Below are 25,498 nucleotides of genomic sequence, written 5' to 3' on the forward strand. Positions count from 1 at the left end.
ATAAAGGGTTTCGTATACCCTTCCTGTGTGTATTGTCTACTTCACAATTTATTGAACATAGCTTGAGTAAGCTCCCTGTTCCGAGTCAGGACAGTTCATGTTTCCAAAGCAAGTAAAGAGAAATACAAGTCCTGATAGTGGCGCCCGACGAAGAAGAATAACCATGGCCGAGTTTCAAGAAGAACCTGTGCTGCCTGCAGAAGCGGCTCAGAATCCAGAAATGCCAGCTGCCGCCCTGGAAGGATTTGGTTACATCGTCCTGACCATGCGCGTATCGATGAAACCAGAAGCAACATTCAATGGAAACTCACCGGTAACCAGTTTTTTGGAAAAATTGGATGACCACTTCATGCTGTATCCAGTCCATGAGTTCCAGAAAGTCACCTTAGCTACCAGCGCTTTGAGGGGCCAAGCGATTAATTGGTTCAAATGTATAGGCAGAAGCCTTTTGGGTCAAGCGGGAAGCCCCACCTATACTTACGAAAATTTCAAGACTGCCTTAGTAAAAGCCTTCCCTGTCGTAAGAAATCGTTCAAAATTGGAAGCGGAACTCTTCAGCATATACCAGCAGTGAATCGAAAATCTTTCCACCTTTATTTTAAGAAACAATTACGTCTTTAAATTCTTGTATGGAAACCGTCCGGATCCTGAGATAATCCAAGTGATTTTGACAAGGTTACTTCCCCAAGTACAAGACTTTATTGAGTTAAGGAATCCGACTACACTGGAAAAGTTATTTGAGCTAGAAATCCAGTTTGAACGTAGAAGAACGACGGCAATTAAAAGAAAGCGCCAGTATGAGCAACGAAGCCAATTTGGTGCGCCAAGACCACAGCAAAGGCAAGAGCACGGCTACGGAATCAAATCGAATGAGTGGGCAAGGATACCTGAGTATCCAAAAACAACCGGCGAACGTCGACAGTTCAATAGTAAGCCAGAAAAAAAATCTGAAGGCCAGCGGAAAAAGAAGGAAGGCATGGAAAGGAAGAAAGAAAATTTAAACTAAAACGGATTTCTGCTGACGGGAAGGTGCAGAAATCCGAAGGCCAAGAAAACCCCTCTTCCTTCAAGTTAAATACAGTTATTGTGAAAAATTTGACTCTTCCCAACATTGAAGTTTTGGTGAACAACATCCCAGCCACCGCACTCCTGGATACAGGCGCGCAGTGTTCTTGTGTGGCAGAAGATTTTTTTAGGAAGTATTTCCGTAGGTACCGCATATATAATTCGGATAATACGACAGTGTTAGCTGCGCAGGGAGAAAGATGCAAATGCATAGATAAAATACCATTATATATTCGTATCAAGGACGAGCAAGTAAAGATCATGGTTTTTATCATAAAAAATTTACAAGCACATGTCATTTTAGGGATAGATTTTCTTTCAGAGGCAGAAGCAACGCTGGATTTTAACGAAGCGTCCCTTAAGCTGACGATGAAACCAGTTCGAGAAGAAAAAAGAGAACCACCGACGTTAAATCTCAACCACCTGCCTACGGGAGAGCAACAAAAAAATTCGACAAGTGGTAAGTGAATTTGCTTCGTTATTTAGTGATATTCGCGGATTTACTCAAGTTACTGACCATAGTATCGACACCGGAGATTCACTGCCAGTTCGCCACAAACCATATCGGTATGATAAGAATAAAGAAAAAGTTATAGAGTGGCACATTCGAGATATGTTACGTAAAAAGATCATAACGCCCATCTCAAGTAGTTATGCTAGCCCGGTTGTGTTATGTAAGAAAAATAATGACTATCCGGTAACACATTCGAAAAGGTGGCGTTTTGCAATTGACTATCGTAAATTAAACTCCATGACTAAATATCCGGTATATCCGTTACTTATTATTGAAGAAATTCTAAGGAACATAACTTCTACCAAATATATGACTACATTAGACTTAACGACTGGTTATTTTCAAATAGGGGTTAAACCGGAAGATGTGCCTAAGACTGCTTTTATAACCAAGTCTGGCACTTATGCATTCTTGCGTATGCCGTTTGGCCTTTCAGGGGCACCGGCAACATTTCAGCGATGTATGGACATTGTGCTCAGGCCTGTTTTAGGAAAGACCACATTTATCTATTTAGACGATATCATTATTACTAGTGATAATCTGGACCAACATGTACAGGATTTAAGACAGGTGTTTTCATTATTAAATGAGGCCGGTCTAAAAGTTAATGTCGAAAAGTGCAAATTTGCAGCCCCTGAATTAAAATACTTAGGTTACAAAATATCTCAGAAAGGAATCGAGTCGGACGAATCAAAAATAATCGCTGTGCAAAAGTATCCGCCGCCAAATACGGCGAAGAAGCTCTCTTCTTTTCTAGGACTTTGTTCATATTATAGGTCCTTTGTAAAAGATTTTGCAGCTATTGCTGAGCCATTGTTAAAATTAAAAAGGAAAAAGGCAAGATTCTCGTGGACGGCCGAAGCCAATAGTGCTTTCGAAAAATTAAAGCAAGCATTAACGCAAGCCCCTGTTTTGAAATTTCCTGAAAACGATGAGAATTAAGAAATTTCAGCGGATGCTTCGGATTATGCGGTAGTAGCGATACTTTCGCAAAATCAGCAGCCCGTGGCATTTTTTAGTAGAACTTTAAATCAAACACAAAGAAATTATTCCGCGACTGAGAGAGAGGCACTTGCAGTTCTGTTAGCAGTGCAAAGGTTCCGAGTCTATTTTGGAAGGGCGCCAATAACAGTGTATTCTGATCATGCGGCGGTAACTAGATTGTACTCAGGAAAAAACTTATCCCCAAGGAAAAAACTTATCTATTAAAATTCTCACATATTTTTCGATTCCATCCCCATGAAGTTTTACTACTAAAGTTTTCAAATTTACTAACTGCATGCAAGATTTATTTGTCAAAACACAGCCTTTTTTATCATTTCCCCCGCAATAATGTCTGTAGAATTATTTCCTTGAGAATCATCCTTAGCAGTGTTACACATTATTGAAAAATGAGCTTTACCACATATGGAACATTTAACTTTCGTTTTGCATAAGCGGAAAATATGGTTCCGTTTGAAACATTTAAAACAAACTCCGTTCTTCAGTAATTTTTGCTTCTTTTCATCTAAGGTTAAACGAATTGCATTCCGACATTCTGAACTTTCATGATCTGAATCACAAAATATGCAGTTCGAATGTTTATAATTTCGATTCTCATTTGTAAACAGCAACTGCAAGGCAGACGATATTTCCGGTACCAGTTTATCATGTCAAGTTGACAGCTTGTTTTCGCGTTTTGTTTGTCGGGGGGGAGGAGAAATTGACGCCGCTTCTTTCGATTGCAAAGCTGTTTTTTCTCGTGCAATTAATTGCTGAGAAATAAAACCCATTAAACTATGTAAATCATATTTTAAACTTTCCTTTTCTACTTTATTATATTCTAGGATTAAATCAGAAGGAAGAGACTTAAGAATGATTGAACATAGAATACTTCCATATGTGTCAGATGCGACATTTAATGCTTCTAAACTGCGTATGTGAGTCTGACAGTGATCGAATAATTTTCTAAACGTTTTAATATCATTAGAATTTCTCAATGGATTAATTTTCAGTAAATTATCCAAGTGTGCATTAATCAACACATCTTTACTTCTGAATCTATCTTGTAGTAAATTAATAGCTAAATCATAATTTTCGGAAGAAAGTGAAAATCCTTCTATAGTACTCAATGCAGTTCCTCCTAAATATGCACGCAAATAAATAAACTTATGTACTTTTTCTAACGACTCGTTTCTGTGAATTACCAAATCAAAACATTTGCAAAATGAAAGCCATTGGCTGACATCACCATAAAATTTTGGAATAGATATTTTCGGAAATTTAATACGTTCTCGTCTGTTATTTTCTAGTGTTTGAAAAGATAATGGACAATCATAGATTTGTATCGATAACAGTAGAGTTTTGGTTTGACAACTGAATCCGTTTTTTCGCTCTAAATTTCCACAACAGAATTATTTCGCGATATTCTTCTGTAGTTTGAATCTCTTCATCTAATTCTTCTTGTTTCAAAATACTTTCGATTTCAGAATCAGCTAACTTTAGAGATTCAAACTCATCATTCAACAGGTCTAAGTCTTCTTCTAGCAAATTTATATCAACAGAAGACTTATCTAATTCTAATTCTATTTTCTTAAGAATTCTGGTAATGGACGTTCTCAAACCACCTCTCTTTTTCTTTAGTAATAACTTCTACTGGCATGTTTACTGAATCAAACATATAAATCTTAAAGAATTCAATAAGTGCCTTTCAAATTCAAAATACATAAATCATTAAATACTAATCTTCAATTAATTCGCTTTCTTCGCGGCACCGGGATGCAAAAAATGTAATGTTCATGATATGATTCACAGCATAATCATTCTTAGAAAATAAAAGGTAAAAATGCTTACCTTTTAGTCGATTTTCTTTCTCGTTCCAAAGGCGTATCCGGGAATGATTTTATTAATTACATTCATCAAAAGGCACTACTCACGGAAAAAAAGAGGCTTCTAAGATAATAAGATATTTAATTTACAATCACATCACTAAACTAAGATATATATATATGTCATAATAAGAGCAAAGGAAAAAAGACGGAGCAGTGTAGATGCGTGATTAGACCCATACTGAAGAAGAATTTGATTGCGTAGTATGCTAGTAATGCTAACTTGGTAATATCTAAAGAACTTGGCAGTCGAAGCAGTTTTAATTCCATTTTTATTTCCAATTGATATTTGTGGCCACAATCACTTGGCACTCTAGTCGTGCCTTTCCACAGAACATTTACATTTTTTATATTGTTGGGATAGAAAGCAAGCCAGCGAAATTACATCTTAGCACAGTAGAGAGCAAAAGCTGAAGTGCGTAGTTATGAAAGATGGAAGCACGCGAAGAGAAAAGTTTTGGTTTACAATTCGGTGATTGGTCGTCAAGAGGCATCTGGTATTAACGGTTACGTAAGATCGCATGATTAATTTGAATGACGCAATGCAGATAAGTTATTACGATTTTAGAATAGCGAGGAAGAATTAATGTTTATAGTTATATTATAATTCTGATTCATACATTGTTATCTTACATATTTCCCCCCTTCAAAAAGAAAAAGGCGTAGCGACACAGAAGCCTTTTTGAAGAGAAAGAGTTAAAACACTAGCAAATGTAAAAAAAATAAAAATAAATAAATCATAAAATTTTTGTCCTGTAAAGTATAATTTATAAATATCAATTTTTTTAAAATAAATTTTTAATTTTTAAAGTCCTATTGAATTTTTCAGCATTTCAGTCCAAAAGTCTTTTTGTTTGAGAATTCACATAATCATAATTCTTCAGGGAAGGTTCTTGTTATTACAGAATACCACAAAAACTTTTACATAATCATTACTTATAATTAAATGTAATGCACATAAATATTTATGATACTTATTTCTATACTGATAAATTATAATTTAACATGATAAATAATAGGATTAAGATTTTCAGAATTTATGGTTTCACCGTTATCATCTTTCATTTACAATTCCTGATTTTACCAAACTGGAAACCTCGCAATATTTCTAAACAAACATATCCATCAATAGGGCTGTCCTCTTGAGCTAACCAGTGTGGTCTATGCACTGGTGGCCCAGGGTGCCTAGACAGTTACTTGAAAAGGCCTCCGTTCCTTGCATTAAGGTAACTGGCCTTTGAGAACTGCACTAATACATTCCATAATAAAAAAAAATATTTCCCCGCACAGGTTCGAATCCTGTCGACTTAATTGTCATAATAAAAGCAAAGGAAATGACGAAACACTGTAGATGCGTGCTTAGATCCATATTGAAGAAGAATTTTGATTGCGTAGTATTTAAAGAACTTGGCAGTCGAGGCAGTTTTAATTCCATTTTTATTTCCAATTGATATTTGTGGCCACAATCACTTGGTACTCTAGTCGTGCCTTTCCACAGAACATTTACATTTTTGATATTGTTGGGATAGAAAGCAAGCCAGCGAAATTACATCTTAGCACAGTAGAGAGCAAAAGCTGAAGTGCGTAGTTATGAAAGATGGAAGCACGCGAAGAGAAAAGTTTTGGTTTACAATTCGGTGATTGGTCGTCAAGAGGCATCTGGTATTAACGGTTACGTAAGATCGCATGATTCATTTGAATGACGCAATGCAGATAAGTTATTACAATTTTAGAATAGCGAGGAAGAATTAATGTTTATAGTTATATCATAATTCTGATTCATACATTGTTATCTTACATATATATAACACAGATGAGAAGGATTACATGTTTCACTCAAACGTCCATCACAAGTTCTTAAAGTCAGTTAAAAGTTCTGTTTTTTGCTGCGCGCATGCGCAAATCACGTGGTTGTCGTTGAGAGTTTCAACAATCAGTGGGACTCGTTTTACTGTGATGATGATGTTTATAGTTATATCATAATTCTGATTCATACATTGTTATCTTACATATATATAACACAGATGAGAAGGATTACATGTTTCACTCAAACGTCCATCACAAGTTCTTAAAGTCAGTTAAAAGTTCTGTTTTTTGCTGCGCGCATGCGCAAATCACGTGGTTGTCGTTGAGAGTTTCAACAATCAGTGGGACTCGTTTTACTGTGATGATGATTTTAAAGCGTGTTCTGTACTGAATGCAAAGCATCTTGAGGCTTGCCAGAATTTATCTAGTTTTACAGTTACTTGCATTAGCATCATTATAAAACATGTGCTATAAAAATGTTATCGAAAAAAATCTGTTCCTTGGAAATGGAACTTTACAAATTTAAAATTATTCTGTCTCGAATATTCTTTATATATGTGCGTAATCTATAAAATATGTAAAGAAACCGTCTAATTTAAATTTGCAATAGTCTATTCTTTCCCTCATTTTAATTTGAGTACCCTGTCCTAAAAATATTATCTATTTATAACATATCAATCTAAACTGCGGAAAAAAAACAATAAAAACTAAATGAAGAAAGCAGTAAAAAGATACGAAATTTTCAGGAAAAAAGAAATTCGGTTTCCCAAGAAAGAAGCCCCCAGCTATTAGTTTCTTGTAGCGAAGTGAGAATTCGTCAGAAAGAATAACCGTTCAGATTTCAGTTTCATGTAGTGTCTCGCGTGTTTATCGCATTTCATGACAAAGACTTCGTGTAATTCTTTGAACTGAAAAGGACATAAATAATAGTCATAAATAAATGCAAGAATCAATAAAAGCGTGTACATGAAGAGCGCGAATGGCTTTCTTTGGCAAGGCTTCTCTGGTATTTATCGTAGCTTAGGGAATGGTTTTATGTAAACAAAATCATTCGTATGCCAATACTGAAGTGGAAAGTTTAAATTATTTATTTCACTGCTGAAAAGAGTTGATAGATTACACTTCTTTAAGACAGATTCCAGAATTTTTTTTTTTTAGCCCGAATGGGCAATTTGCCCAGAATGACTATTTTTCGCTTTTGCATTTTGCGTTGTTTCACTACAGACGGCGAATGAAGTTTTAAATTGTTGCCACTAAAGATTAGAGCCCTGAATTATATGTAAAGAAATTAAATAATGAAGAATCTGCATAAATGTATGGATGTTTTTCACACTGTGATGAAACAACGGTATCTAGAGCCATCAAATTTTGAATAACGTAATCCTCCACCGAATATGGACATCTGGAACCCCTAATTTGGAATTTGTTTTATTATCGATTTCACATTTTTTAACAATTTAACGGATTTTTTATTAACAAACTCAACTATTTCAATGCGAAAAATGGCAAAACTGAACGAAAAAGAAAACAACCCATATTTATCTCCAGCGCGCTAGACTGCGTATCGGAAATTCTGAAGATATGCTCATTTTAAAATTATTTTGCGATATTACTATTGAATTAAATTTTATAGTTTAAGTGCCAAAAACATATTTAATAAATAAAGGTAAAACACAAAACGTAAAAAGAAAGCCCCTCTAGGCGTAATGTAAAATCTGAAAGCTTTCAGGTTTTTTGTGTTGTTTTATTTTTGCTGTTTTCATTATTTATTTACTATTTGTTTATTTAGGGATTTGATTTAATTCTTCCAACCTTTTTCGTACATTTCGGTCAAGCATTTTGATTCGAAATATATCGAGGAAAATGTCCTTCGTTCCACAAATATTTTCCAATGTTTTTAAACATAATTGACACAAATTTTGCTACCGGCGTTCTGTATGATCGAAAAGTTGTTGTATCATCAAAAATACACTGTGTGTACAGGCACATCTAAGGATCAAATAGTTGTGTGTTTTAAAATATGAAGTATTTCAGGGAATTCATGTGGTCCATACGAAAGGACTGGTTTGAGAAGGAAGATTTCTACTATAGTTGTATTTTGTAATTTGAAATAAAACTATTATACTTCAAAAACAATGGTCCCTTGTTGCCGGAATTGTCTCGCACTAGCTTCGACAAAATCTGATCACTTTAATATGCGTTAAATATTTTTAGTTGAAAATCATATGCAGTTTGACATTATCTTCTCTCAAAACGTGCTGAAATCTACAACACTAGAAAAGATTTTCTGGTAATTCGTTCTAGAGTTCGAATTCCAGTGAATGAGCTGGCTGCATTGGTCGTTTCGTGGCTTTCGCTATGTGTAAAGTGTATAACAGCCAGTTTCCTTTGAAAAGCTCTCCTCAAAGGCATCTCTCCTCTTAGGCAGATAGCCTTCGAGTGCTTTCCCATAATCAAATGAACAAGAGAAGATTTTCTTCCAAATGAAAAGCAAATGTGAAATTATTTATTCGGCAAAAGGATTTGTCTTTGTAGCAAAACAATAACAAAATCAAAGATCAGAATTCATTTTATTTCTTACAGAAAGTCCTTGATATTCCTTAATCTGCCAGGATTTATTATTATCGAAGATTTCAAAGAAAATAATGCGCACTCTATTGTTTTATTTCGAAGATTTGACAGAACTCCATTTTTGATAATTATGCTGAAAATTAAAGGTAAATGAAGCATTTCAAATAAACAACTTCAAATTTTTCATTAAAAGAATTGAAAAGGTAGGAATTTCTTTGCTTATATTAAATTGAAAAAATAGGCTGAGGCTGTTTTTGTAAGGCAAGAAATATATTTAATAAATATCAAAATGTTGATCATGATCAGTTACATCGATCAGTTGAACTTTTAGATATTTAAGCATGCAAAAGAAATTAGCATCACCTCTAGCTCTGGCTTTGACTATCATGCCTATGCCTCTACTCGCTGTCCCACTCTTCATGCAAGGCATAATCCCGATGAAATTTGTTCTTTTTTTATGTTTTTCTATACCCATTTTGAAAACAAATCACAAATTGTCAACAACATTTATGAATGAGGACTGGCTTAGAGAATTTAGTTGTTGCTTATAGTGGTAAAGTATCAATGCAATTATATATCAAAACGGATCTTCCTGATTAGTTGACTGTAAACCCATATCCTGCCATGATTTCTATTTGGGATTTTTTGATGAGATCATGTTCGTTTACAATTGATGCATCCTATTATGAATATATCGAGTTTATTCGTTTATCCTATTATGAATATATCGAGTTTTTCGCTGCGCTTTGAAGTTGACCTGACACCAATGATTTTAGTGATTTTTTTATCTTGGATACGAGTAAATGACATTCCTTTCATAGCTTTGCATTTTCTTACCTCTTGCGAAGGGACGCAAAGAAAATGCGCCATGTACAAAGCAAACGCTAGGAATCAGTGAGGGAAACACAGTGTTGGACTATGTATATCTAATACTTAGCAAAATAGCACAAAAAATTTTCATAATTGAGCAAAAATTGAGCATTTTAATTGAAAAAATTGAGCATTTTAATCCAGCGAGGCCATATTCTTCATGTTTCCTGTTCCAAAAAATCATGATCATTACTGTGGCTCTAAGTTAAAATATAATCGACGCCTGTTAGTCATCTCCTTAAATATCACTGACTCAGTTGAGTACTTCTCCTAAATAACTTTTAAAATGGGAGGAGACTGTAGGGAGTTACCGCATTTTTTCTTGTATGTTCTCGTAGTGTAAATGGTTTAGCACATTCAGCTACCAGTTGCAAAATTCATGGTTGGAATTCCAGTGAGAACACAGTTAACTTTTCATATATTTCCTGCCGTGAAAAACCTAAAGGACTTGTCAAAGTCATTGGAGGGAGGCAATTTCTATACATATGAAGAAGAATTTGACACATATGTTGATGTCTCGAGCCCCGTAATATGCTTCATATAACCAATATTAAAAGGATTACTGCTTCAATATCGATAATATGTACTGTTACCTTTCCTTAAAAACATTATGTTTTTCATATGATGTGAAGCTTTTCACTGAAGTTGTAGAATTAATTTTTTAATTCTAAAATTGCTTTCGTCGTTCTAGGCAGAAGATGGAATTTTTTGTTATGGTGTGAATACCAATTCAGAGTGCCTCATCATCAGTATCTTCAGAAGGAGAGATGAAAAAGCTGATGCTTGTATTTACCTAAAATTAGCTTCTGGGAAAACCTACCGTTTGCAAAAGACGGATCATTTCCAACAGTCTTGTACTGATAAAATTGTCTTCTCCTGCGGAGACCTGCAGATGCATTACACTTGTCCCATGAGGAGGTGGAGAATATTTTACAGTGGCTTCTTAAGGTATGAGGAGCATTTGCTTAATTATTAGAAAATTTTTTGATTGAGAATTATGGTATAAAATTTTAAGAAACTTTGCATATGTACGCGGTGTCGGAGAGAATTCCTAAAGTAACACATTTTTAAACGTAATATACATCCCAAAGACTCCTTAAAATTTATGTAGCAAACACCATTACAACTATGAACAAGTCTCCTACGGTAAAAGTAACAGTTACTCTCATAAAAGTCTCATAATTAATTCTCTCATGTGATTATTGTTTTGTTTTTGTAATCGCCCATTTTTAGAGAGACAAAATTGCAAGAAGAAGACGTGGGAAGTTGTGACGTACTTCTCTAAGGCGATCACCTCACAAAAGAGCATAATCAGTTAGAATTTTGGCGGATCCTCTGAGAGAGAATTTTCTCCCCTTGACATTGAATTAAGGCTTTAAAAATTGTTATATTGAAAAATGATTTCATAAATCTTGAGTAAAACACTGTTAATAATTAAAGCATCAGCTTGTTTTCGCAGCATCATGTTCACCTAACGTTTAAAATCTCATGAATACTTATGTACTGCTTCAAAGAGATGAGCAGAAAATTGTTTTATCCAAAATAATATCATTAGGACGTCATGATATATAATTGGCAGAATTCGAAAGTATAACCATACATTGGAAATCCCTAATAGTTCTATTTGCATGGAGCAATACTAAGTTTAACACGTCTTTTTGCAGAAAGAATTCGAAAAATGTGTTAACAGGGTGACTTACAAGAATCAGTTGCTTATCAAGCAGATGATCACCTGGAAAGGGATGAATCCCAAAGTCAAGATGCGAATTTCTTTGGGGCCTTTCAAAGTTAATCTCTCGATTTTGAAAACTACTATACTTGGATGAGAATATTCGTCAAGTGAAAGTCGCTCATATGAAACAAAGAATGCTGATAAAAGATTCGAGTGCAAAATTAAGAGAATATGCATATTATGCCGAATTTCTTAAAAACTAGTGGATAGATTTTAATGACATTTATTTTTAATATATATTTATAACAGAGAAAGAGGTGTACCATTCCAAAGTAATTTTATGTACGTATAATTATCACTAAAGCGCATAGTACACAGATGTGTAAACTCCACTTTGTGATATCGGTCTCAAAATGAGTCTAATATGGGGTTAGTCCCCTCTCCCAGACAGACACATCACGTCACCATCATAATAATCCCTTTCCATGATGGAGGGATGGTATCAAGTTTCAGGCTCTTACCAGATGCGTGTCAGCCAAGAATAAGCCAGGTTGAATTTCGACTTATGTGTAAAACGCACGGACGTTTGGTCCATGCTGTCTGCACCACGCTATCACGCTTTCTTATGTACCTCAGTGAACGGTAACGCAAACAGCGTATTTCATTTCAAAATAATTTTTCAGAGGACGGTAACGCAAACAGCGGGTCTTGGGTCATAGAACCCTAACTCACGAAACCTTCGAGCAACCGTAGACCTTGAAACTCGGATATAGTTGCAACATACAGCTTAAATGAGAAATGTGTGAAGTTATATCAGTCCTGTGTTACTGTGTTGAAAGTGCAGAATAACGATCCTCTGGTCTGGATCTTGGTCGACCTTGCCCATGTCTTTTCGATATAGATCCAGTGTCCTGAAACTGTTTCCACAAATTGCAGATGACACATAGCGTTGCATTGAACTCTGTAGCCACCTGCGCCTATGATTCATCTGCCTCCAATCTGCCAGGAGTTCTCTCTCTCATTCCGTAATCCATACATTCGTGGTTTCTCAAAATGATGGCTGCGACATACGCATTTCTGCCCCAAAATGTCTGATTCTTTAAATCTTTTAGCAGCATATTTGGTCTTCATTTCTGCTTTTTTAAAGTTAATATTTTCTGAAGTCAAAATTTCAGAATTTACTTCCTGCAGGTTATTGTTACGATGTGCAATACATTTCATACAGAACAGAGAAAAATTAATATATCAATTGAGAAAAAATCGAAATGAAAATTTGAAAAAAAATCAGAGAATTATATTTAAAAATAATACTGGGTTGGAAGAATACGCTTAAGACATATTATAATAGACAAATAGTAAGAAATTTAGAACCAGTTTTACACAACCCAAAAGTAGTGAAATTCAGCTTCAGTAAATTAAACAAACAAAACAAAACAAAAAAAAACTTATAAAAGTGTAAAATAGGAATTAAAGAAATGAGAAACTAAAACCTAAAATTACAAAAACCAGAAAAATATAAAAAAAGAGGAAGTAAATTAAATCTGATATGACGTTATCAAGAGGATACATCAGATTCTAAAGCATTTAATTTTATCAATTGTGTGATATTATATATATATGGATGTATGGATTTTGAGAGCAGTCAGCTTATACAATAACAAATTCAATTTTATTCCTTTTCAGGGAGACAAATAACGATAATGATTCTGAAACAGAACGTATGGTGTACATAAAGTTTGCTTTCAGGTAAAACAAAAGTTTTTATTGCTGTTGCTGCAAAATTCTTATCCAATTTTTATTCATATTATATAGTTTTTAATTAAGACACAATAACACGCCGAATAAATACTAATTCAGAAGTCAAACAACAAAAATCAGCGTTATATTTACAAAATTTTCACAGGACTAGTTTCGATGGTTTTACCGAACCACCATCTTCAGCTGCAAAACCGCAAAATGCGGTTTTACGGTTTTGCAGCTGAAGATGGTGGTTCGGTAAAACCATCGAAACTAGTACTGTGAAAATTTTGTAAATATAACGCTGATTTTTGTTGTTTGACTTCTGAATTAGTATATAGTTTTTAGTTAAAAGATTTCCACGGGCTCACCAGTGGCCCAGCGGTAAAAGTCGCTGAGCACTGGTAATTCGTTCGAGGTTCGAATCCCGAGAACCTGCATGGGCTTTTTCGTAGTTTTCCCCATGCGTAACGTGTATACGAACCATCCTCCTTTAAAAAATCCTCCACGAAGGCATTCCTCCTCTTAGACAGATGACCTTCGAAGCTTTGCCGTAATCTCATAAAACTAAAAAAAAATATCCATAGAGCATTCCAATTTTGTTGCTAGCGCTCTCATTGAACAGATGTAAAGAGGGTTTCTTTAAGGAGAGAATAAGTTTCAATTCAGGTAGTTTTCAAAATTCGTCTACTCTAGACTGATTTCTTTTTTATTAGCATATTACGAAGGAAAGTCAGTAAATAAGTCCCAAAAGGCAACTGCAAAACCTAACGAATTTTCAACATAATCTTCATAGTTGTGTATACAAATGCCTCATACTTTTATCAGTGCTGCATTACCAGCTGCATAAAATGTTTTGGGTTTCTGTCTCAGCCACAACATCGTCATCATGTGCAAACCGTTAGACTCCAACATGTATTTTAGTGGACCAAGAAGGTTTTCTACTTTTTTTGTTATAGTGTGAAGTACATTCATCGTATGAATTCCTCCCGAGTCTGCAGAGAATCCCATCTTCGGTATTGAATGAAAATTTTGGAATGGCCTTGAGAAAATTCTCCATTTGCGTACGACATTAGCGACAAACAATGCTTTCCATAAACAAAAAATATTCTTTTGCGAATATCTTTCGCACGATGTCCTTTAGCCTGTCCCCCCCCCAAAAAAAAGAAACAGATAGCAGCCCGCTGCTCCTCTCTTGTACAGTCATCGGCAAAATCAAACTTAACTACGCATTTGTAATTGGTACTTAGTAACTAACAGAAGGAATATCCAGAGCTAAGAGAGTTCTGTTACCTTTTAGCATGCAATAGAAAGTACTAACTTCTTATTTCAAATATATCATGCCAAATTATGAGCTATTTAATGACTATGCATATTTCTCTTCCTTTTGCATTGATCTATGTGACAGGTTACTTGCTTATACTCATGTACTGTATATCCTGTCATGGTTCTGTATCTAAAAATGATACTATTTCTGAAATTATAAATGAACCTCAGGATTGTAAATTATCTTTCTAAGACAGCCACCAGCACAGAAGACTATAACCGGCTGCAACCGTGGTCGGTCGTCATAGGAAAGTTTCACCGTATTTTGCATTGATATAAGATAAATATTAAAACCGTTCATTTCTTTTCAGATGGTTGGCTTCTTCAGACGTGTTTGATTGCACATCAGATTTAAGTTCTCTAACGCTGGCCAAAACTCTGGCAAATGTAGAATGGAGATCATTACACCCTCCTCTTGATAAGTAAAGCTTTTGTTTATTTTAGATTAATCACTTTCTTATTCCGAATTTGAATAAGTAAAAATTATCAGTTCTTTATCAATTAGCAACAGCAATTAATTCGTTCACAATAATTTAGATTTAAGATATATTATTTTTGTTTTTTAAGAAATGTAAAATAAATACTACAGGTATTTTTTACAACTTTTTGAAAAATAAAATATTTTTTTCATTTTATTCTTACGAAACGTAGTTACTTGTTTACATTTCGGTCTTTAAATTATATACCATTAGAAGACATGCATTAAATATTTAGAGAAATGCTGTGTTTTTTCTTGGACAGTGTGAAATTCCACTCTTCTACTTGTCCTCTTTCTAGACGTACAACATGTTATTGTCAATCCCCCGAAACTATAGTCAGCAGCAGTTATCATATAGAGGCTTAACAATCTGAAAGTTAAGACACAAAACAACAACAAAAATCAGCGTTAGAAAACAACAAAAGAAAGAAACAACAAAAATCAGCGTTATATTTTCAAATTTTCACATAACTTTTTAATTAAATTTAATTAAAAAATTTGAGCTTTTGCAGCTGACGATAGTGGTTCGGTAAAACCATCGAAACTAGCCCTGTGAAAATTTGAAAATACAACGCTGATTTTTGTTGTTTGACTTCTGAATTAGAGTCTGAAAGTTGCCAATAGATTTCATTTAATACATTTTATCGAAGTATCGGGCAATGTCTTAGTCTCATGAAGATAGTTAGTTCATTTAGGAGGTCGCAAGCACCTTTTTCGAAATCCCGTTTTCGAAGCATTCGCGGAAATCCAATAGGCAGCGGATTTGAATCATGTTCTAAAGGTTCTAAGCTCTCGTAGTAAGTTTTACAGTGTTTTAACCGTTTGGGTCCAAAGCAGCGCGATCGATTGAGATTTTATGTCGAGACAACCCAGTACATTTCGACCATTGTGGACAACTGACGGTGCACTTGATGTTGATAAATCAAGTGCACATCGATGTAAAATAAACAAAGCGCTATCGCGCCGCTTGGGTCTTTTCGTACTCATTTAGAGAAAGCGCGGTTGCACTGTTTGAGATTCTTTCACAGTTTCTTTTCAATACCCCTGGGACTCAGACGGTTAAAGAGATAATTAATATGCCCCCGTCTAAAAGTTTCAATAAGAACTGACCCTTTTTTTTTTTTATCGGCTATGTTTTTTTTTTTTTTTTTTTTTTTTTTTTTTTAATCACCGCCCACTTTAGTCGAATTCTTCACCGTTTTCTATTCTTCACCGTTTTCTAAATATTCGCGAGAGGCTGATAGAGATCGTACTAAAATTCTGCTTTAATGGTTCGTCTGGAATGGTTCTTTTGAAAAGCTCTACACTCTTCTCAAGAGTAAACGAACATGGCGCCATCTAAGGTTTTTTAGTAAGAACTGAAAGCGGGAAAGCAACAACGGTGACGTGAACCTAAGGTGGGAAATGTGTACTCAACATGGGTGCTGTGAGTGTACCTTTCCGATATAAACGCACCGATTTTTTTAAATTTTGAAAGTTATTTTTCGAAATTCTATGTAGACAGTGACCTTTGTCACAATCAAGGGAGGAAAATTTCATGAAGATCCGAATAAAATGGTAGATTTATATGAATTACATATACATACAGACAAAAGACGAACGCATTTTTCATTTTATACACACACATACTCATATATATATATATTTAAGTATTAACTATTTTGAACTTTCCTCTTCCGTGCAAATATGCACACACACACACATAGAGAGAGAAATCATTTCTTGCAACAGAATAGCAGAGTGAAAAAAACAAACCTGTGTCAGCATGATCATTAAGATAGTTTGAAGAACTGCTTTCTTTTAACTAACATCATTATTACATTAATTTAGCTTTATTAATTACATTAATTTAGCATTTCAATTTATGATTAATTGATCTCGAAACGTAGAGTGAAAATTTTCTAATAGTTTGTTGTAGCAATTGTTTGCATTCTTTCAGATTCAAATGTGCACTGAATTTTTATGTGCAAGCTGGAATCATACATGGAACTGTTACAGTTGATGATAAACAAGATGAATACGAATTGTATTTATTTGGACAGAGAGTAAGGTGCTTAGGTAATACTAATTTAATTTTTTGTGATTCATTTTGTACGGATATATTGCAGTAAACACTCTTAGAAATGCAACTGGGAAAAATTCAATGGTTTTAAAATCTTGTTGTCCTATATACGTAAAAACACATGTAACAAATCAAGCAGAAATTATTTGCTTTGAGTGATAGTTGTAATATAAGAAAAATCAAATTTAAATGAAAAGTGTTTTCACAGCAGTTACGGTGATGTTTCATTAACCAAATGCCGAACAGTAAGTAGTTATAGTATTTATTCCCGTATTGTAACATCAGCCTGTAAAACACTGGGATAAAATTGGAAATGCATACACACTTTTAGCCACTTCAAGAGCTGCCGAAAGAGTACTGAAAATTTTGACGGACAGTAGCCACGCAAGTAATTGAGAATGTATTAAAAAAGACTGGAGCGTACTTAATTCAATGCAGAAAATATTGTTTAATACAGCTTACCGAAAGATAAATCAAACTATTTCTTATGAGGGATCGAATTTTAAAACATATTCAGTGGTTACAGAAGTAAAACTGATTTAAAACAATTGAATAAGGCCAAACTTTGACTTACACTACAGTATGCTAAACTCCATCACAAATTTCTACAGGATTTTTAAGACAGGTATGAACATAACAAGCTTATAACAAAACTGTATCTTTAAAACCGTTATCTCCTTTTTATTAAATACAAAATGTTTGTACTTAAATTACGTGTGGCAGTTATCTAATAATATCCCCCCCCCCGCAAAAAAAACATAAGTAGCTTAATTCCTTTTTCGTTAAAAATACAATCCTAAGAGCACTAGTTTTATAAGTGTAGAGTTTACTTGAATGCGGTCAGAAATTAAATGAATTACCATACGTTCATTAAACATAAAAAAACGACGAAAGGAAATAAATGGATAAACAAAAGACTGGTTATGGAAAATATGTTTTTTTAAAGGCAGAGTGAAAGACCCTAATTTAAAATATTAATTTCATTACTAGAATGTGTATATCATGAGAGAATCTAAAAAGAATGTAGTAATCAATTAACTGAATCTTAAAAGTAGAGTACAAATGAATATTAAGAATTCATAATTGTCATACTGTTAGACAATCATAAAGGAAACGGATGTTAAAATGCAATCCATTTGTCGAGATGTTAGCCCATATTATCTACATAAATTTAAAATTAAATAGTATACAGCTGATAAATATTTTTTTTTGATAATTTCTATAGTTCTATGCAAGTTCAATGTAGGCATCTAAAAATTATTAAAAGCGCTGTATAGAAATAAATATATGAAGTTTTAAATATAAAAAAATGATTTCATACAAATATGGCCATACATCAATGCCTTTTATTTATTTCAGGTGATATTACAAGTTTTAAAGATATACAAATTGATCACATGCTAGGACATGTTCACCAAGTATTTATGACACCTATTAATTAATATTCGTATAATGTTGTTGCTAAAGTAATTTGTATTAATAATATTTTCAAAAAGCATATAATAAAAGCTCTCTTAAAATTTCTTTCATATTTCTAGAACGGAGCATATATTTATCTGGCGAAGGCTTCAGTCGCTGATGTTGCAAATAAGTGAGTATTTATTCACATGAGTTTTCATAAGTATAAAGTCTTAATAACTGAATCATGCACTTTTCGGTATTAATTACAACAGAACAATAAATGTACATTATATATATACATATATATAAAAGATAAAAAATATGTAAATCAAAGTAATAGCTTCTTAATTCCCTCTTTCTATTCTAAAAATAGTAATGCCGTTTTCTGCACTGCGTCATATCTAGCTCAGTTTATATCACACGACTTGCATAACGCTAATAACGGGACAAATTCGGAACTTAACTTTCTCTTAATAGGCTGCCATACTTGATTAACTGTACACTTTTGCTTCTAGCACTCTTGCTGTTAAGACTCTGGCGTGCTACTTTTCTCCCTCTCACAATATTTTCAAAAATGTAAATGTTCTTGAACAGGAGTGATTAAAATACCAAGTGAATTGTGTACACAAATGTCAATTGAAATAAAAATGAATATTGAATCATCCTCAGGTGCCATGTTTGCTTTTCGATATGGATCAACAATCTACGCCATCAATATTTCTACATCATCACTACTTCAACGTCCACTTACTTCGTTACAATAAGTCTATTGTTTCTTCACATATATATGTAAAACCTGTGTAAATGCAAAAAAAGGTATCTGTTTTTTAATTTTTAGTAAATTACTGAAAGTATTGATATTTTTCATCATTAACCTGCCAACTCTCAACAATAGTGTTTTTCTTAGATAAGATTTTTCTGCGTTATTCACTGTGCGAAAATAAATACACTAACCGCAATTTAACTTATTGTCAGTACATAGGCCTACGAGAATCCATTACCGCGAGCATCGATACAGAGGTGATTTTATACTTTGAAACGACAGGAGGCATTTTTATGAGAAAAGGATAATTACGTGGTTTAACCCTTTGCGTCACAGTGTGTCACCTAAAACTTTTCTTCTGTACGCACAGAAAAATTGAATGAAAAAGGATTTATAGGTTACTATAGGTTACTCTGAACCTTCTTTATTTATAGCAGATGGCAGCTCAACACAAACCAGTCCATATATTTTAGCCATTAGTTTTTTAAGACCCTCATTTTTTAAAGAAATCTTCCAGATTTTTTTTTTTTTTTTTTTTTTTTGAGGGTATGAAAGGAATTGTGTGAAAAGAAATTTCTATGTTACTTTTTTGGATGTATGCTAATCTTTTTATTCTATATTAGTTTTAAATTTTTACCTTGAAATCGTGCCTAAAATCAAACGGCCAACCCTAGGTGTGCCCAGACCGGGCTCATCGATAATCCAGGACAATTTCGAGTCTGTATTCTTTGTTTCTAGGCATCTCATCGGTCAGTTCATTGACAACAATGCTCGTTTCAGCACTCTTTTCGAAGCCCTATTCAATCAGTGTGTCACTTTGGGCACACCCACAGAATTAAAATGATAAGTGTTCACAAAATTTTACTTGTGTACTCCTCTAGGCCTAATTAGACTGCCTACCTTTTTTTTTTTTTTTTCAAAATCTCCGATTTTAAATGGTAGCGTGCCGGAAAAGGTTAAAAAGCCGGTTACAATAGAAATAGTCAGTTAAGCACCTGCTGTCGCGTTTTTTTTTTTTTTTTTTTTTTTTTTTTTTTTCCAGTTCATTGCCGCAAAACAGTTCAAGACTTCCTTCCAGTACAGCAATAATGCTTTTTAAATACAAGTATAATAAATCAAAAACAATAATTTTTAGGAATTAGCCTTTGACTGAGTTGGAAAAGTATAAGCTGATAAAGCTGTTTTATCACTTTATCACTGTCAGACTCAGACTTTTTAGCAGGTGGTAGAGTCTCACTATAATTGCTTTATCTGGCATTATCAACATGTTTCTGTTCGTCTTAAATTAGCTTCGGAATTCATTATTTGAAATAATTTGTATCTCTGAAAGTTAAATACGGCACATTTAAAGGCCTAATCTGCCAAAACAAATGTAAAACCAATTGTAATCATGAAAATAGAAATTCAATGAATCAAAAAGTCGGGTAAGCATGCAAAAAAAATGTTGGATGGCCATAAAAAATTTTTAAACATAAAAATGTATCAAATTGGCAAATAATGTAACAACAAGTGGTAAATAATTTTACAATCTGGAGTAAATTAAATTAAACTATCATTAAAGTTCAATTAATTTCGTTCGCGTCAACTTACAACAGGTATAAAGAAAAAAAAAAAAAAAAACCAGGAAATTGTTATCACTTACTTAAATTTGACTGTTTGAAGTTGTGGGTGGAAAATAATCAGTAGGAATGTAAAGCAGGGTTACTGTTCGTTATTTTTAATCTGGCCAAGTAATATTGGTGGAAGAAGTTCAAACACTTTAAAGAAAAACTGTAATTTCTAAATTGAATAAATAAGTAGATATAGATATTTGGTTTGGTTTATATAACCATATCGCGATGTTTGGTTTGGTTTAGATTATCTGATGTGTCTATGTGTGGTATGGTTTGGTTTATCTGATTATGGCAGAGCGAGAAAAGGCTACTGGCTACGGGAAAGAAAGCCTTCGCGAAAGACTTTACAAACGGAACTTACTCGTATCCACGTTATACATGGGGAAAACGCCCATGCGGGCAGTACTTTGCCCTGGAATCGGACCCAGGTTCAATTCCCAGTGTTTAACGACTTTGCCACTCCGCCGCTGGGCTATGCATTGTGAATCGCAAAACTAAATACATGACACAGTTGCTTAACCAATACATTTTATCTTCATTGTTTCCTAAAATTTATTAAATAGACTTATTTTCGTGAGTAAACAAATAATTAAATAATAATTTTCTTGCCATGTGTTACATAGAATGAACAAAATACTGATAGATTTTCAATATTTTCTTATCATTTACTTTTCTAAGAATGTTTGCTGGATTGCTGTGCAATGTAGACATTGTAATATCCTTTGCTCTTAACCTTACATAAAATGGTTATTTATTATACTCACAATGAGAGTTAAAATTTGATAGTTTCTTCTGTCTCCCTTTACTTGCGTTAAATACTATTATAAGTATAAAATGCAACAATGTAGCCGAAATTTGTTATATGGATATAAATCATTAATTCAAAAAGTCTTTGTCTCGTATTTGCTCTTTTGTATTCCTTCCCATAAAATCTACTTACGTATTCTGGCTATTAGTAAGAAAACTCATTCTTTCTAGAGAATAAGGCGTTTCGATTGTAGATTGAGTAAGCACTGTTGTCATGTGTGTGGTTTCATAAAAGATAGTTCATTCATTTAATATACGCCTGTGTTTTACTATAATAAAAGCAATGTTAATGTTTGAATTATAATATTAAGCTCTAAAAATAGCAAGCTTTGTACTCTTTCTTTTCGTTCTTATGGAATTAAAATATATAATTTCGTAAGATCATAACCTAAATATAAAAATGTATTTTTCTAGAAAGTATCTCAGATTATATTTATGAATAAGAACTTTTACAAATAATACTTTAAGTGCTTTTACAAATGTCATTTGGTAATTTTACGCTAGGGTACAATTTTCAATATTATTTAAAGAATTTTTTTTTCTTATTTCAGTTTCTGTTTTGGTTGTATTGTGCAACCGGACTGTCATCTCAGATCAACGAGACAAGCTACTATAACGATTATAGATTCAAAGGACGTTCGTTCGATAAAAGCATCATTTCAGACTGGTACAAAATATTTTAAATTGCTTTATCCTGGAAAATTTTGCTTTGCATGGTTCTGTTCAGTATTCTTTATTATCGTAAATAAATATACTTTCAGCTATAACTGCGTTTAAATATTTACAATTCTTTCACAAATCTGAATATTTGAATATTTCGTATGTGCCATAGAACAAGCAGATTTTTCTCTCATTCTTATTTTGTGACATATTTCTCGTCACCAGTGTTCCTAATTTTGATCAGAACAAATATAATAAATTGCATATTCTTGTACTGACGGAAAGTCCCGTCGACCACAAGAGACTGCGCCAATCGCGCCAAACAAACAAACAAAAACAAAAAATTACTAAATACAAGGAAAAACAAACGTTGTAGTGTTATTTTATTTAAATTTATTATATTATTATTTATTTATATTTATTTTTTCATTTAAAATTTCCGTTATTTTTTATTAAGGAGATATACTGTAAAAGCAATTATTTTCGCGAGAAAATATAAGTCTGGCGAAATACTTTTTTTTTCGCCTCAAATGATAATAAAAAATCAGAAATTTTTCACTTACCAAACTATCACGTTCCCTTTCGAATTGACACTCGCTTCGCACAAGCCTTAACGTTGCAACGCTATTACTTCTCAGTCTTTAAATAAAGCGCCATTTCGTGGGCATTAAAAAACTTTTTTGAGGCCGGTAAGTAACCATAACTTTAGCAATATTCAACAGCATGCTCTTCTGTAGTAGGCAAGTCCCAAATTTTAATCCAAAATTTTTTTTTTCCCCCGAAAATGCGTGATAGAAAAAAAAAAAAAAAAGCGAATCTTTACTCAAGAATAATAACTAACCCGTGTAATCAAGGTTACACCAAACCCAGCGTGTTTGTAGAAGACTTTTCCATTTTTGGCGAAAAACAGCGTAGTCTGGCGTCTTTTCTTTAATAGGCAAAAATAGTCGACGGATTTTCCGTAAGTACTCATATTCTTATTTGAAATGTTCTTTATAGTTTAAATGTTTTACCTTTGAAGCAAAAAGTGTAAAAATAAATTATGTGTGTTTGTTCTTATTATGCGATGTATTAGTTTTAAAAAGCAATGCAGAACCATCATGCTGATGTAAATTAATATCATTTATACAAAATATAATTAATCGAACCTTTTACAGATCATTTTTACAAACTTCGTGGATCATTCTTCAGCCCACTGCTGCATTTCGTTACCAAAAGAAGAGAAGAAGCCACTTCTTTCAGCAAATTTGACTTTTATATGAATGGTAAAAAAGGAACTGGAATTTATATAGCAAGGTTTGTACAAAACTATTAATACCTGTATTATAGATTTTATTTGATACGGATTGCTCAGAATTTCATTTGATAAACTGTATATTTCTCAAGAATTAAAATTTGTATAAATATTTGAAATACAATACTTGTACATAAATGGTAGCTTTAAAACCTAGAATATTCTTGATGAGCAATTAAATATTCAAACTGCCGATTAATTCTAATTGTGTATCGTATTAATTCTTGTTGAAATATTATGTTTTTTGCTATCAGTTTTCGCGTTTTAAACTTTTAATCTATTATTTTACCAATAGTATAATGTTACATACGTAATGTATAATGCTACATCTGCTACGATCTGTGTCAAAATGCGAAAACATTTTATAGTTAGGACACAATAACATGCCGAACAAATACTAGTTCAGAAGTCAAACAACAAAAATCAGCGTCATATTTTCAAAATTTTTTTCACAGGACTAGTTTTGATCGTTTTACCGAACCACCATCCTCAGCTGCAAAATCGCAAATGAACAAGATAGGAAATAATAATTAGATAAGATAAGCCTGGACAAGAAAAAGCAAGTGACGCCATCTGTTGATGAAACCAGAACTAAAACATAATTTCTTTAAAGGCCGAAGGCAAAGGTGGATTGGAATTAGGATCGTTAACTAGAACAGAAAGTATTTTTTTGATGTGAAATGCTTCTAGAAAATCCAGTTCTCCAATGGAAGATGTTTTTTGAATAATTTTGGCAGCAGAAAAATTGAAAGGGTGATTTTCGGACCAACAATGTTGAGCAACAGAAGACTTCTGTATTTCCTTTTTTCTAACATTTGCCTCATGTTCCTTGACACGAAATTTTAAGGCCAGTTTATTTTGTGGTTTAATTTACTGCATGAACATTATTAATCATGCAGTAAATTAAACCACACTGGCAAGGAATCCAATAAATACCCCAGGAATTCCTATCCGGAATGGGGTCCTTGAGTATGGAACTCGGAATTTTATTGATGGGAAAATAAAGAACCCGAAAGTTGAATTTCTGTAAAATATGTGCAACTTTATAGCTAATTGATGGAAAGAAGGGAATGACAACAGAATTTTTATAATCTCCTAAAACAAGAGTGTGCCTTTTAGTGTGTTGAGACGAGAATTTTTTAACTGCATGATTAATAATGTTGGGTGAAAAGCCCCTGTCAATAGCTATTGCTTTTAAATAATTTAGTTCTTCAGCTACATGATTTATTTAAAGGTTTATATGTAATAACAGCTGCCATTAATTTTATTTGATCTTAGTTTAAGATTTCAGGATAGTATATAACTCCTTCTTAAAAAATAGAACTAATCTAATTAATTTTAATCCAAGAGTTGTGAGTAATCTATAGCTTACTGAGTAATAAATTAAAAAACTTGTTACTTAAATAATGTAAGAGAGTATAAATAATATGCAACTCCTAATAATGAAAGGCAAATGATCCTACTCGATTTTAATTTAAAAGTTTATGATTAAAATAAAACCTACTGAATATTTTCAGTCTTCACACTTTTTCGAAATCATTAAGGAAATTCCTAAGCCACCAAAATCCCGCAACCATACGGTGACCATATCACTAATTTTGCCTTTTTTCGGCCGTGAAATTACTGCCTTAATTACAGATACATCCTTGTTCAGTACACAAATCGCTTTCTAAATTAACTTACGATTTTCAAAATTTGCATAAATAATTTCATCGTTAGAACGTACTATTCGGCATACTAAAAAGGATTCAATATTTTCGCAATCATATAGTACTTTAGTGCAGTGTTTCTCAGACTGTGGTCTTCGAAGCCTATTTCTGATCGTCCAGATTTTCAAACAATGAAATTCAAATTAGCTGCATATAACACACTATAACTTAAAATCTCAGAGTTTGGAAATTACGTAGCAAACGCCTATCATTTTTTTTTAATTTAATATTTTACGAAATTTATTACCGGTTACCCCGCTTGGAGACTTTCCATTCTAGTCTC

General features: G+C 33.2%; 1 protein-coding gene across 7 annotated transcripts in view; it reads left to right on the top strand.

Moving 5' to 3' along the window:
• The window catches only part of LOC118190077 (uncharacterized), a 115,150-nt gene that overhangs the window by 9,739 nt on the left and 79,913 nt on the right, over window positions 1-25,498 (top strand). For all 7 annotated transcript variants that reach the window (XR_004758357.2, XR_004758356.2, XM_035360798.2 and 4 more), the window contains exons 3-10: window positions 10,385-10,641; window positions 13,049-13,111; window positions 14,740-14,850; window positions 16,846-16,964; window positions 18,328-18,386; window positions 18,507-18,559; window positions 22,104-22,219; window positions 23,370-23,508. Coding sequence is in view for 5 of the 7 variants with exons in the window: in XM_035360798.2 (XP_035216689.1) it covers window positions 10,385-10,641; window positions 13,049-13,111; window positions 14,740-14,850; window positions 16,846-16,964; window positions 18,328-18,386; window positions 18,507-18,559; window positions 22,104-22,219; window positions 23,370-23,508 (917 nt within the window). In the remaining 2 variants the exon portion in view is untranslated. The remainder of the gene's footprint in view (window positions 1-10,384; window positions 10,642-13,048; window positions 13,112-14,739; window positions 14,851-16,845; window positions 16,965-18,327; window positions 18,387-18,506; window positions 18,560-22,103; window positions 22,220-23,369; window positions 23,509-25,498) is intronic.

The sequence above is a fragment of the Stegodyphus dumicola genome, chromosome 6 (assembly GCF_044657685.1).
Source record: "Stegodyphus dumicola isolate Sdum_Otavi_A_Nest chromosome 6, ASM4465768v1".
In the NCBI taxonomy this organism is placed as follows: Eukaryota; Metazoa; Arthropoda; class Arachnida; order Araneae; family Eresidae; genus Stegodyphus; species Stegodyphus dumicola.